We start from the raw sequence: 15,056 nt of genomic DNA on the forward strand, positions 1-15,056 counted from the left end.
AAAAATGTGTTTTACCCCTTCAACTGATGCTTTGATTATTCTTCACACTCAAGAAACTAGTGGCATCCTGCTATATATTTAACATTTTATGCAGTTAAATTCATACATTGTGAGCAGTTTGTTTTAACTTTTAAAAGGCCTAGGCCTTTTCTCATTTAGAAAAAGTCAGTTCTCCATCCTCTGGCCCAGAATCTAGTCGAAGAGATGTCAATTTGTCTGTAAGTGAACGGAAGTGTCCCCTCAATAGGCAAATCTCATCGAGGATAGTGTGTATCCTACCTGAATCCTTTGCGTTAGACTTTTGAAATCTAGGGCCTTTTCGCAATTTTCAATTCCTCCGTCCTCTCTCGCCTCCTTTTGAAAAGGGTAATCGAGGGGAAAGTCAACAAAAATGTACTTGTATGAAATTACTCTCCTCAACTCGCGCGTCATCGGGTAAATTCTGTTTATAGGTGTGGATCCCAAAATAAATACGTAAAGTGATGCAAATAAATTTAAGTTAGCAAAATATAGGTAACACGATAAGCAGTGGTGGAAAAGGTACCTGATTGTCATACTTGAGTAAAAGTAAAGATACCTTGATAGAAAATGACTCCGGTGAAAATCACCCAGTAAAATACTACTTGAGTAAAAGTCAAAGTATTTGGTTTTAAATATACGTAAGAATCAAAAGTAAATTTAATTGCGCAAATATACTTTGTCAAAAGTAAAAGTATAAATCACTTTAAAATTCCTTATTATTAAGCAAACCAGAGCACCATTTGCTTGTTTTTTATTTTAATTTACAGCTAACCAGATGCACACACCAATACCCAGTTGACTACATTAAAATGATAGAAGCACTCAATGGTGCTGCCCATCCTTATACAGCGTTTTGGTCACTAGAGGCCTTCACCACATAGCCTGGTTCCTCTCTAGGTTTCTTCCTAGGTTTTGGCCTTTCTAGGGGGGTTTTCCTAGCCACCGTGCTTCTACACCTGCATTGCTTGCTGTTTGGGGTTTCTGGTTGGGTTTCTGTACAGCACTTTGAGATATCAGCTGATGTACGAAGGGCTATATAAATACATTTGATTTGATCATTATCTATGGGTAGGATACACTTGACTAGCCGCAAAGAAAGGGGGCTATTGGGGAAACCTACTTGGTGGCTTTCCACACACCCCTCATAATTGATCCTCTGTCTTTAAAGGGGCCATTTGATTGCTACATACATTTGACTTTTAATTTCATGACATATGGCCATGGATGCATACATAGCTCTATGAATTCGAGTGGTTACATTTGTCTATTCCAATTCCTCAGCTGTTTCCCGAAACGGTGGCGGGGAAGCCTGCTGTGTTATTGTTTGAACTGCAGATTGCCTCTTCAATCGAGATTCGGTAATAGACCGTCGCAAGAACACCACAGACGAGACAACTTTTCCGTCTGCTCTCGTGGAGTCTGAGGTAAGTAATCTCTGGCCAATTTTAATAACAATCGCTTTAATGTAGGTTAATGCCGAATGGCTAGACTTTTAAGTGGCTCTTTCATTAGCTAACGGTCGCTTGGAAATTAATTTGAGGGCCTTGCTTCTAGCTAGTCTCACACAAAGGTAATAAGACACGGCCACATCATTTAGCTAGCAAACGTTCCATATGCTCAAATAAAACTTCCAATGTGACTCCTTGTACGCATTTTACTCTTAATTACTGACTTGTCTTCTCACCTTTTTGTTTCATGGTGGTTACGAAGATGGACTGTTTTTTTTTTAATCGTTTGGTGAAACGGTATCTCTGAGAACTGACAACCTCTCCTGTAACCGCGCTCCCTCTGTGGCCCCTTTGACAGTGGTTGTGGTTTGTGTTGTACGGAATTGAAGCCTGACAGAAATCTACCATGCCTACCTACACTCTGGGTTCCCTTGAGTGATTTCAAGACCGATAAGCCATATTGGATGACGGCACTGTAAAACTTTACATTTCAGTGATTAGGTTATATTTAGTACTGTTATAACTAGGCTGAAGAGTCTCTGATCAGTCTGATTCACATGGTCCAATAATTTAAGTATGCCACACATGGGCAAATAACACTTTTACCACAAGTACGATTTTAAGTCTGATCAAGACATGACCAAGTGATGGCAGACGAGCATTCCTGTCCCTCCTGTGAATTTAATGTAGCTTCAATTTTTCTTCTAGAAAACAGCGGTACACTTCAGAAATCATTGACAATCCTTTCTTCTAGCTTCCCCAATGATTCAAAACCTCTGATAGGTAGTGGATGGATGCTGCTGTGAATGACTGTGAATAAAATTGTGATATTAATCAATCAATTTATACATGCAGTAACATGTTGGCTTTGAATGGAAGGAAAGCTGATGTGATGTCTCTCTCTCTCTCTCTGGCCAATTTGCTTTGCTCTTGGGGGTCTCACCCTGTTAGACTATGCATCAGACATCTATTCCTCATGTGTCTTTTCAGTAGGCAGGTTTCCATTGAGGCAGTTTTATTCCACAAAAGCAATGTTTCCCCCAAAAAAACATTGCAACGTGTTAATGGAAACGGCAGCTATATGAGAAATGTTCTATCTGTCGAGAATTCAGAAGTAGGTGATAATTATACACTTCAGAGCCAATGAGCTTAAGTTTGTAGCTAACAGCCCCACCTACATCCTCTACCAGTAATGCAATTTTGTACCAATTTGTGTTTTGTTCACACTTTCTCACTGCTGAACCAAACAAGTATTACACAATTACTCTGATGGACTAAAGGAAACACTCAGGTAACATTAGAGATAATACATATGACTGCCCTGATCTATTAATGTAAAACTTAGATGAATAGCCCTCGCTTTCCCTTCCCTATCCCTATGAACCAGAGAAACCGTCATTGTACCACTTTTCCCCTGACCCTTGCACTCTTTACAGGCACCCTCCTCTTCCTGCTCTCACAGCCCTCTGTTCTTGTACTCTACGTCTGCTGTGAATGCAATAGGTCCCCAGCGATCTTATCAAAGTGCTGTGAACATGGGAAACAATGACTGCTCGTCATTATCGGGGGTTGCCCAGGACACCCCTGTCCCCTATCAGGGTGGCTCCTCAGTCTGACCTGATGGTGGAACTTGTTTCCTGGCCCTTTCATGTCAAAAGGAAAGCGGAGGATGAATATGTTGGTCCGAAGTTGTTTGCGGACCTTGAAGGTTACCAGCGGACTCCACCTGTGAGAGGGTTCCCCCTGTAGGTGCTGAAAAGCAGGCTGTGGATGTGGCTGCTACAGTTGTCATGGAAAGAGAAGCTGTGCCCACCATCACAGATCAGAATGCAATGGCTCCAATGTACAGACAAAAATCTACTAAGGCTTCAGTCAAATCAGGTTGTTGGCTGGAGTGCTAAAACGGCCAATCGGGTGGTTTTAGCTCCCTTCACACTCCCCGTTATGGGAAACTCTCATCACTTGGGGCATGTCACCAGCAAATGGCACTTTTTATTATATTTTCCTGGCACTGTGAACACTCCCTCCGTACTTGATTTTGTCCAACAGCGCCCCAGTTTCTGGTTCCACTGGCACTGTGGGCAGCCTTGACAATGTTCTTCAGCCATAATGACATGCCCTTTTTCAACATCTTGACCCCTGTTGGACGAGGTCGAAACCAAGTGCTCGCTGGTTCTGTCCCAGGAGGACCCTGCCCACCAGGTCTGCCAGATGTCACCTCTCCAAAGAGCCCAATGTTTAGTTGTAAAAAAGGCCTTTACTGTTTAGTATTGTGTAGTTGAAAAAATAATGGAAAGTTTTGCTAAATCACAATTTGGGAATCTTCGGAAGGACTACTTACTGTAGTGTTGCATTATCTGAAGTATAACAATTGTAGATCAACTGTGAATAATTAATCACAACTACATTTTGATATGTAATTGGAAATTTTTTGAAAGCATTTATTTATGAATTGTTAAGCATGAACACGCCTACATTCGCATTAATAAGGCACTATCGCACTATCGCACCCTCTCAACAGGAAGCTCCTCAGTCCACTGGTCCAATCAAAATCAGAATTATTCAACAGGTAAAGAAGAATATTTCAACAGTTCAGGACACAAAGCAGCCCACCTAGGATGGCACTGCTAAGTCAGGATTGTTCAAAAAGGATGAATCCGCCTCCGTTCTCCTGTCCAGGCAGACTGTGCAAATGGAAATTGCCCAGACAGACATTGACCTCATCCTGGCCAACCCTTGTCTGACAGTCTTTGCTGTTGAAGAAACCACAGAGACAGACATTGTCCAGAATAAAACTGCCCAGCCAGACTTTGTCCAGAATGAGACCAACCAGGCCGAACAGCCCAGATGTAAATTGTTCCTGCTCAAGTAATAGGAATCAAGGAGGAACAAACGTTATGGACAGTTTCAGGACCAATGGAGTCTGTGAGGGCAGACATGCTTGACCCTGCCCAAACTGTTCCTGTTCAGATTAACTTTGTGCAAACTAACACTGTCCAAAGCAACATTGTGCAGACTGAAACTGACTTTGTCAACGTAAGCACACAAGTATCTGGGGTCACAATCAAGGAAGAACTGCCAACCACAGACAGCTTATCAGTTACAGGGTTAATGGAGTCCATCAGAGTGATCATGCCTGACACTACCTACTGAAACTGTCCAGACTGACCTTGTCCACACAGAAATGGTTCATGCAACAAACTGTACAAAGGGATTTTGTGTAGACCAACTTTCTTGAGACTGAAACCGTGCAGACCGAGCCACTGCTGAGACTGAAATTGTGCAGACTGCAACCTTCATTGAAACTGTGCAGAACAAAATTGACCTGTCGAACTTTAACCAGACTGCAACTGTGCAGACAGACCCTGTCCTGACTGAAACTGGGGAACCAGTGCACAGTGGAACTGTCCTTAACAACATCATGCAGACTGCGACTGTGCAGAGGGACCCAGCCCAAACTGACTTCAGATATTGTTCAGACCGACATGTCAACCACAAATGAAACCGATGTGGTACCCACCAATGACACTGTCAATTTGGTCGGTGTAGGGCTGTTGCCGTGACCTTATTACCGCCACACCGGCGGTCACGAGTCATGAAGGCAGTCAAAATCCACGTGACCGTTTAGTCAATATAATTAGGCTTCTCCAAGCTCTCAACTTGCTAACTGCCTGGTACTCAGCACTATTGTCCCTTTAATCACTCTAACATCAATGCAAATGTGTTCGGAAGTCTATTCAAACACTTCATGATAGCTCATGTTGTGCGAGAAAACCACAGTGATGGCCGCTAATAAAAAGAGGATCCTATCAGCTTTCTATAGGCTAGGCCTAGTATATTTATTTCTCAACGTTCCTAATATTAAGCACATAGCTTCTTTACAACCGGTGCATAGTCTACATGGCTGACATGAAAATCAACCACAGGAAAAGATTCCTCCATCCACTATTTAAATGTATAGATGACACGTTTTTAGTTTTTTTTCCGCTGCCCCTGTTTCAATACAGGTGCATGATATTGGTCCATTCTAAATCAAAATTCCACACATTATTTAGTGTATGTAAAGAATAGTCTGATGGGTGACAATATTATCCTATCGCTTGTGAATTATATATCACTTGTGAATGATGCCCTGCATAAGAAATACTTTTTTTGCGACTTTTTAGAATCATAGTCGCACACCTCATGTAGCCTAGCCTAGCCTAGGTTTGTATCACAACTAAAGTGGCCAAATGACTTCTTAAAGCACATTAATCTGCTTTAAAGGGGTTTAGAACCTAACTGGTATACATAAGCAATGCGTGGGTTTCAAGTTTGTTACTGAAGATAATTTTTACCATTAAAAATGCATATTTTATAATAAAAGCATTATATGCATAATCGCATTTGCAATGACTTTTGGTTATGATGTTTTCCTGCTAATGGAGCATTCGTGCTTATAGCCTACTGCCATTTGCGCATTGCTGCGTTTTATAATATGAAGAAATAGCCTAATAGTTTATCAACATTTTAAGCTAAATGTTCTGATCTGTTGCGTCAGCCACATTGCGTAAAAAAGGTTTTGATGCTAGTGGCTGTATTCATTTGGGCTCTATTTCATCCCACAGCTGTCCCAGGCTATGTTTGGAATATTTATTTATTGAATAGAATAGGTCGACTTTTGTACTATGGGGGATAGTAGATTGACATAGGCTAGTGCTTTTGCTGTTCTTTATGCCTACTCATCTTGTTGGCTGACAAATTAAATGTGGACAGTTCTTCCAATATCTTCAATATGCACATATTTGCATCCCCAATGTGTCTGTCTTCACTTGTAGCCTGTGAGAAAGACCCAATCGTGATGGGAGAAGGGCACAACAGCCACTGGCTGCAAAAGGCATGGCATTTTTTCAATAGGGTGAGTTATGGCCAGGAAGGGGATGTCGCTGTGAAATTTGAGGCATTGTCAAGTGCTTGTCAAATTGTGAATGACAGACTAATGAAGTGTGTACAGCCTGTGTAAAAAAACAAAGCAGAGCTCATGCCTTTTCAAGTTACTTTTTTCAAATAATCATGCAGCCTTACAATGTATTCAAAATCAAAACATAGCCCAAAGTTTCTGGCACAACTAAAGTTACGTGAATAACTTTTATAGCACAAAGGAGTACCTATTTCTTTGTTAACCGCTCAACACAGTATTGCCGCATGTGCGCACTCCCTCAAATCGTTTGGAGAAAATATCCTTTCTATTTTATTCAGCATTGTTCAATTGTGTTCTTCATACAATAAAATAATGCCACGGAATTCTAAGCAAATCTTGTCTGTGAAGTGGCACTAGTGTAGCCCACAGTCATTTGGCATAGCCAGATCAGGACCTAACATAAGGACAACTCAGAGTATGCTATTCTACTCTTCTGAAATAGACTACTTTTTCTTCATATCACAATTCTTTAGACCTGTCTAAAATAAATGTATTTATTGTGAATGTATAGGCTATATTACATGAATTTATTTGCCTTTTTAAAATGTAGATGTTCCAAAGGTCTGCTTCAGTGGCATTTAGGCTGTGTTTATGTTCATTAATGGTCAATTGCCATGAGACTGACAGTTATTTGCTTGACAATCACCGGATGACAGATTTTCGTGACCGCTACAGCCTTAGGTCAGTGTCCCCAACTGCACTCAGGAAGATGACATTGACCTCACCCTTCACCTAGCAATGAACTCTGCTCTCCTATAGAGGTAAGTGTTTTGCTTTTAGTCCAAATCGACCATGTTAAGCCCAGAATCATAACTTACTCCAGCCTGTACAGCCTTTCTGCAGTCTCTTGACCTTCATACTGAACAAAATTAGAAATATTGTGTATATATGTATTTTAATTTAAACTCTTCTTTGTGTAGTCTATACTCTTAATGGTGTGTTTCTAGTTTCATTGGAAGCATTTTTATGGCCAATTTCCTTTTTTTTTTTTTTTATACAATCTGAGCACTAAGGATGAGTCTCTCTCCCCATGTAATAGTAAATGTAGCCCATCTCTCTTGCTGTCATACAGGAGTGTGATGACCGTATGGATGATTTTCATGTCGGTGCTGCTGACAGTATTGAAGAGACTGGGTGCCAGGTGTCTGTTGGGCTTAATAGCAGGTCACAAAAACATTATTTCCTTTATTGTAAAATTTGTCAACCAGAAAATCAGCACAAATCATTCTGTGTGCATTACTTCAGTGGTGGTATGTAGCATAATATTGAGTTTGTACATGCACGCGTTCGTCATATTGTGTGCACCATCATGGGGTGTAACGTCTCTAGTTTTCTTCAGGTGTCTTTGCTTCGGATACCCATCCTTGGTGCCCCGCCAGCCCGCTTCTGCCGCCTCCCCTGTGTGGAAAGATGTTTCACTGTGGGCCCAAATAAAGCATTGAGATTTGTCTGTCTCTGTATTGGCCAGATGTGTGTGTGATGCTGCTCTCCCTGTGAGTGCTGGCAGTGTCTGCTGTGCCAGGACCTCTGATCTAGCGTTGCTGCAGGACTACAGTAGGACTGATAAAGAACTGTGTATGAGCCCTCCTGACCAAATGGTGAGCCTTTTTTACTTCGCAGAGCATGTCTGGGCACGTCTGCTACCTTTCACCTGGAATATGTGCATCTGGGTACATACGACTGCATGCCCAGTTCTATGAACATGTCTACGCATGTCTGGTATTGTTTGCTGTGTCCGCATCTAGTACTTATTGACCCTGATCCTATTTTAGTGGAGATGGTCTGTTTTTAGATCCAGGGAATAATTTTTGAATTGAAAAAGACAACAAAGGTAGAATCAAAATGTAAACCATGTATTTCTGATGTGACCGGATCTTGATTGGTTATTTTAACTCACTCATCCAACCCACAGTTTTTTTTTTGTCTGGCCATTAAATCACCATTGCTTCTGTTAGTTTGCCCACTCCAAGGTGCTTGTTTGTCCAGTGTAGTCTACACCAGTGTTTCTAACTCCAGTTTGCCCAACAGCACACATTTGTGTTGTTGCCCCAAACAAACTAACCTGATTCAACTCATTGAGGGCCTGATGATTAGTTGACAAGTTGAATCGGGTGTGCTTGTCCAGGGCTACAACAAATATTTGTGCTGTTTGGGGTACTGGAAGACTGGAGTTGGGAAACACTGGTGTGTGTGAACCATCGCTTACCCTTTGGGGTCGACCCTACAGAGATGTGAGCGCCTACTGCTTGTCCTTTCATGCAAAAAGTACAGCATTGTCCTCTACAGACCAGGAAAGGTAATTGACAAGTGCAACTTAACGCATTTATGCATACACATCCTTAGCATCCCTCTTTTAGTATTGCCATAGATGGTGTTGGCTATTAAAATGTCACACACAATCACAAGACTTTGAATATCGATGTGAATTTAATGTTAATAAAGAATGTTGGTGATGGTGTTCACTGGAATGTTTATTGCCAAGTAGGTTGCTGACAAATGACTGGTCCCTTTAATGAAGAATGACTTCAATTGTGTGTGTCAGATATACTGTATACAATTGCAGTTTGATGTTAGTACGTTGTCTTGACTAGAGAAATATTGTATTTTGACTCTCCCTCTCCTTAGCTCTCTTAACATCGTCCTGATACGGGGACTGTTGCTGCGGAAGCTGCCCTCACCGCACCCAGTCAGAATTTGTGTCCGATGTCTGGCTTCTCCACACACTGTTGAAGAGCGTGAAGGTGAGGAGACTCACAATGGATGTGTCCATGACTCGGCACCCGGATTTGCCTATAGAGAAATATAATGGCTATAGTTGCATATGTAGGCCCTCATTTCCAAATGAGGGCTCTTTTGCTTTACCAAAATCCTCTAACTCCTACATTCCTGGTAAATTGTGAAACAATTTGTCAGAGCTTTGAAAGTTGGAAAGCAGTATTCTATTGCTCTCTTTAGTCATCAGTGATCTGGATCTCTCTGTTGCTCTTGACCTTTCATCGCCCTTTTCTCAGTATTCCAAGTCAGTGGACCGACTTGAGGCATGTTTCGGGAGGGTGCTGGTCAAAACGCTTGTGGGGATCCTGCACCCTTCGCTGCTCGTCAACCCCCACCAAGGGGAAGTGGAGAGGAGTGCAGAACAAGAGGGGGACAAGGAGAAAGTGTCCATGAGGAGAATCCAAGGCCTCTAGAGGAGAGTTCTTTCACACAGGACTCGATGAAAGATGGAGAATGGCAGCAGAAGGCTGTATTTGTGTATTTAATTTGGTCTTTGAATTCCTTGGTGAACATATTTGTACATAGTTGCAGCCAAATATTGTCACCCTTGCACCTTTTTTTCCTTTAAAAAAAAATATTTATTCTAAAATAACTAGAAATTTGGAAAAACCTTTGGAATCTACACCTTACTGTATTTTCAACTTTACAGACCCAATTTACCCAATTGGTAAATTTAAGTTTACAATTTGGCATGTACAAAATGATTGGCAAGTACTTGGTTGCATAGCCTTTGGCCAAGAACTACAGACAAATGCTTCTTGTAGGCATCAGTAAGCTGGCTGCATCTTATTACTGGTGATTTTACTCAGCCTTCAGAAGCAAACTGCTCTAATTCTTTAATGTTTGAGGGGTGCCCTCCACCAACTGCTGTTGTCAACTCTCGCCATAGGTTATGGATGTGGCAACTGCTCGGCCTCGTTCCTGCCATCCAGGACCTCCTATACCAGGCGGTGTCAGAGGAGGCCCTAAAAATTGACAGACTCCAGCCACCCTAGTCATAGACTGTTCTCTCTGCTACCGCACGGCAAGCTGTGCCAAGTCTAGGTCCAAAGGTCTTAACAGCTTTTACCCCCAAGCCATAACTCCTGAACAGCTAATCAAATGGCTACCCAGACTATTTTCATTGCCCCCTCTCCCGCACCTCTTTTATGCTGCTGCTACTCTGTGTATTATCTATACATAGTCACTTTAACTCTACCTACATGTACATATTACCTCAATTACTTCTACTAACCGGTACCTACTCACATTGTCTCTGTACCAGTACCCCCTGTATATAGCCTCGCTATTTGTTATTTTACTGCTGCTCTTTAATCATTTGTTACTTTTATATAATTTGGTTGTGTATGTATATATTTTTTTTAACTTAACACTTATTTTTCTTACAAGCTCTTAACCAACAATGCAGTTAAGTAAGCATTTCACTGTAAGGTCAACACCTGTTGTATTCGGCGCATGTGACAAATACAATTTGATTTGATTCAGATCTGGCCACTCCAGAACAGTCCAGCGTTTTCTTCTTGAACCATTCCAGGGTGCCTTTGATATTTGTTTGGGGTTGTTGTCCTGCTGAAATTACCATCAACCTTCCAACCAAGACCAAGTGTTTGGACACTGGGTTGAACATTGCACTCCAAAACACCTTAATAATCTGCTGTTTTGCTTATGTACAAGGCCCCAAGCACCAAAGGCAGCAAAGCAACCCCACAGCATTATCAAACCTTCCCTATGTGTGTAGTTATTTTCTTAATTTGGTTGTTGGTTACCATAGGAAGCCCCCACTCCCCGAAGAAGGCTCAAGAAAGCCTGATTGAATGCTGGACTGTAGTGGAGTGGCCAGCCAATATTCCAGATCTACATCCCATCCAAAACCTATGGTAAGAGCTGAAAATAGCAGTTGGAAAAATAAGAGCAGTTTGCTGTGAAGTGGGACAAATTTGCCAGTAGGAAGGTGCAGCAAGCTCATTGATGGTACAAGAAGTGTTTGTCTGCAGTTGGCCAAAGGCTAATTTTGTCTGCCAATTGTTTTTCTTTTCTAAATTAGTAGTTTGCAAAAATACAATGGGTTCTAGAATGTTGCAAATCCAAGGTCTGGAGACAAAGTTCTAAATTTCAAACTATTTTTGAAGAAATGGGGAATTAATTGAGAAGTGCAAGGGTGCCAACTAGTTTGTTACAAAGTTTATCCCTCGTGTAAAAATCAACAATGTTGCACATGGTTTGACTTTTGGGATTTAATTCACCTTTTGTCTATTTACAATAAATACTTCTGTGCATCTTATCTCTATGATTTTGTCTTGATCAAGTTTGGTAAATGTCATAACTCTGAAAATCTTACTGGGCACTATTCAAACAGGACCATGGTAAAGTAGAAATGTCCATAATATTACCACCAGCAGGTGGCATTGGTCATCAGTGTATTGACAATGCAAAAGTTGGTTCTCCCATCATATAGGTTCAAAAAGCTCTATACGTCTTTGCTCCTATTTCTACGGGGTGGGATAACTATTAATTGCAGGTTATTTTAGCATATACACTCATTGTTTGCCTTTTTGGTATAGATTGTTCTGTTAATCCCAAAATGGTGCTTAATTCATTTGTGTCCATTTAATAACTAAACTCTAAAAACAATGGTGAAGATAAAATCGATACATTTGAAGGTTAGTAATGTATGCTATTGTGTTTTTAATCCCTGGGCACGGCGTTCGAGACGAATCGCGTTGGCCGCAGACATGCGCACAGTCCTCATTGGCCCATACTTTTTGTCCATCAGCGAACAGGGCCCGCCTATCCTTTATAAATTGCTAGACAGCACGATCCGAGGGAGTTCACTTTGTGTATCCTACACGTTGAGCAGAGCCACGGAAACCGCTGCGCCCTTTTAACAAATGGTTGTCCAAGTAAACCAGCCAACTCGCCACTACAGCAAAACGATGGAAGGAAGTCAGCAAAAGGTGGAGGCTAATGTCTTACTACTTGGAGCTGAAAGCGTCGGTAAATCTGGTGAGCATAGTTGAATGAATCCTAAAAATTGGAATTGCACTTTTATTCATGACGTTGACAGTCTGTGCACCGTGAAGAGGGACTTATTTTTGTGATCGTTGAAAGTAGACCGGAGTTATGACGGCCAAATGCAATGTGAAATGGATTTCCTGGTGTAATACATTTGACTGATCAACATGTCTCATTAATTACGCAATGTTGTGTCCTCAGCTCTCACGGTGCGGTTTCTCACTAGAAGGTTTATCGGCGAATACGGCGATATTGGTATGTGTTGGTCTTTTGACTTGATCCATTGATAATTATACAATTACCATCAAATCAATAGGTTACAGTAGATCAAACCATATATACATACATACAAGGGAAATGTAGTCAATCACCCTGACGCACTGCTGCGTTTATATATAAATGGTTCGTATTTGTTTTGCATTTACAGAATCGATCTACAGTCACACTGACCGAATAGAAGGACGGGAGATCAGCTTTAATATCTGGGATTCGCTTTGCCCCCAGGTGAGAGAACATTCTAAATCATTTAGGCTACGTGATAATAACTTTATAATGGTAACGACAGACTTTGATTAGTGGTTACTCAGACAGGCAGAGCATACTGGCGTTTTTCTATTCAACAAGGAGGTTAAAGGGTTGACTAAATACATGTATTTTATCTTCGTGTGTTTTAGAATGGTGAGGTCGAGGGACACATCAGCGACAGACAACTCCAGTGGGCGGACGGTTTCATTCTGGTTTATAGCATATGTGACCGTGCCAGCTTCAACGTGGTGCGGCAACAGGTGCAGCGCATCCAGCAAGCCAAAAGCAAGTTCCCCGGAGCCCATCCCATCATTATCGTGGGCAATAAACGTGACCTCCAGCATCGCCGCACTGTCTCCAGCGAGGAAGGACGCCTCCTCGCTCTTTCCACGGACTGTGGCTTCTTTGAGATCTCTGTAGCGGAGACATACCACGAGGTACAACTGGTATTTCACGAACTGCTCGACCTTATCCGAGATGCGAGGGCGCTCAAGAAGGGGGCAGCTGGGATCAAGGGTATTGTGAGAAGCATGTCCGCCGTTTTCGGGAGGAAGAGGACTGAGTAGTTCCAATATAGCTGAATACGAGAGACGTTGAGGTGTTACTGTAGTTCTGCATCTAAACAGCCCAGGACTTGTCCGTGCATAAAAAGGATGGTTATGTTTCCATATTGGAATAGGTCCATGCACAGTTCTATGATTTAGGCCTAACTGAACTCAAGCCGGTTGGATTGTTACTCGAATGAGATGATTGACAATCAAATCCTATCAAACTGACAGGATTAAGTACTCTTATTTGTGTCGGAGGTCAGGTGGCCTAAAGTAGCAGAAAAATGCCCTTAAATTGCCAACTTGTTAGATTGCCTTGCAACATGCCATACAATTGCCAACTGTAAAGCAAAAGGGTTCTTGTTTAAATTCCTGGAAGAGATTCTCCACAATACTTATGTGCAATAGACAACTTATTTCTCTTCACAAATCTGTATCAGCATGCAGAATGTTCTACTGGTCAGGGCCCCTTGGACTATTGACAGTCTATGCAAGACAGATAAGTGAATGTGTAGCATTATAAAGGTGTGATCATTACATTTGCTCCCTTAGACTCCAGTAGTTTTGCTGCGTTTCCATCCACGGCACCTACATCAATCACACCTTTAAGGTGTTTTGAAAGGTCAGCCAGTGGGGGACCATTCTCTGTTCATTAATGTCAATACCATCTATTTGTCTGAGAGTGCTGTACATTTCACGTCTTTGAAGAATTCCGAGGCCTACTTGACTTTTTCATAGGGGTGTTAATGCAGTGGACAAACATGTCTATTTCAATAGCCTACTGATTCTATCATGTTTTTTTTTGTAACTTTTCATGAATTATGACAACTGAAGTGATGTTTGTTATACAAGTCATTACTTTAACTGTACAAAGTTTACATACTACAGAACTTGGTTGTACAATTTCATAATAAAATGTGAAATGAATGCTTAAGTGAAGTCTATTTTTTTCAAGCACTATTTGTCAAGCCATGCTGGTGATCTTTAATGTTCTGTAAGAGGGGAACATCTTCTCACAATCCAACTAGAGGTAAAGATTAACCAAGTCACATCTCGCTCCTCTCCCTGGACACTTAACAAATTACTGACAAATCTCAACGAATGTTTCCAAGGTTATTCGGAGAGCGAAATCCTTTAGTGCTCTCTTAAAACATCTCATTCTGCCAATGCAGCGCCGAGATCGCAGGACTGAGCTTACCAAACCTAATCCTATAGACTCATTATGGGGACGGCAGTCAGCCCCCATCAACGTTGACCTCATAACCAAGGTCAACTACAAGGGAAATGCAGTCAATCACCTTGACGCACTGGCACATCAGTTCTGCCTTCAAAGCCATTTCATCCACTGCATTCGACTTCTCTGACCAAATGAAACGGGAACAAACAAACATCCTCGTTCACATCAAAAGAGGGGAGCTCGTGCCACTTCATTGCCCCCTTATTTACTCACAGGTTCACTCATACACTTGACCTTGTGGGACCAGACATGATCTAAATGTGGGATGCTGACTGACTTGTGGCCGAACATGGGAGTTCTCTAGTCACAACACCAGGGCATCGCAGATCTAGCCCCAGCAGAAACCACGTCTCAAGGGACAGTTTGGTTTAAGGGGTAGGGAGGCTATGTGGGGTGCTTTGATTATGCTGTGCGTAGAGATATGCACATCCAGCAGGAAGGCTATGTAAACAAGGTCCCGATGAGCAGTTGATAGTAGAATCAGGTGTTAGTGTTCTGCAGGGCTGCAGAAGAATCCTGCATACCCAGTA

General features: G+C 41.8%; 1 protein-coding gene and 1 long non-coding RNA gene across 3 annotated transcripts; both read left to right on the forward strand.

The window, feature by feature from the left end:
* The first annotated feature begins 1,026 nt into the window (after positions 1-1,026).
* On the forward strand, positions 1,027-11,485 carry LOC109907449 (uncharacterized). 2 transcript variants are annotated; one of them, XR_002257544.2, is made up of 4 exons: positions 1,027-1,445; positions 7,086-7,190; positions 7,502-9,170; positions 9,441-11,485. It is a non-coding gene; the product is annotated as an uncharacterized LOC109907449 (long non-coding RNA). The 2 variants fall into 2 exon arrangements; XR_002257545.2 differs by lacking the exon at positions 1,027-1,445 and having other exon boundaries at positions 6,916-7,190; positions 7,502-8,725; positions 9,055-9,170.
* A 533-nt stretch (positions 11,486-12,018) lies between these two features.
* LOC109907450 (ras-related and estrogen-regulated growth inhibitor-like protein) lies at positions 12,019-14,223 on the forward strand. Its single transcript, XM_020505412.2, has 4 exons — positions 12,019-12,207; positions 12,418-12,471; positions 12,644-12,720; positions 12,891-14,223. Exons 1-4 carry the CDS (start codon positions 12,093-12,095, stop codon positions 13,305-13,307), a joined length of 663 nt encoding a protein of 220 aa, XP_020361001.1. The 5' UTR covers positions 12,019-12,092; the 3' UTR covers positions 13,308-14,223.
* The last annotated feature ends 833 nt before the right edge of the window (positions 14,224-15,056 follow it).

Source organism: Oncorhynchus kisutch, linkage group LG17 (assembly GCF_002021735.2).
Source record: "Oncorhynchus kisutch isolate 150728-3 linkage group LG17, Okis_V2, whole genome shotgun sequence".
Lineage (NCBI taxonomy): Eukaryota > Metazoa > Chordata > Actinopteri > Salmoniformes > Salmonidae > Oncorhynchus > Oncorhynchus kisutch.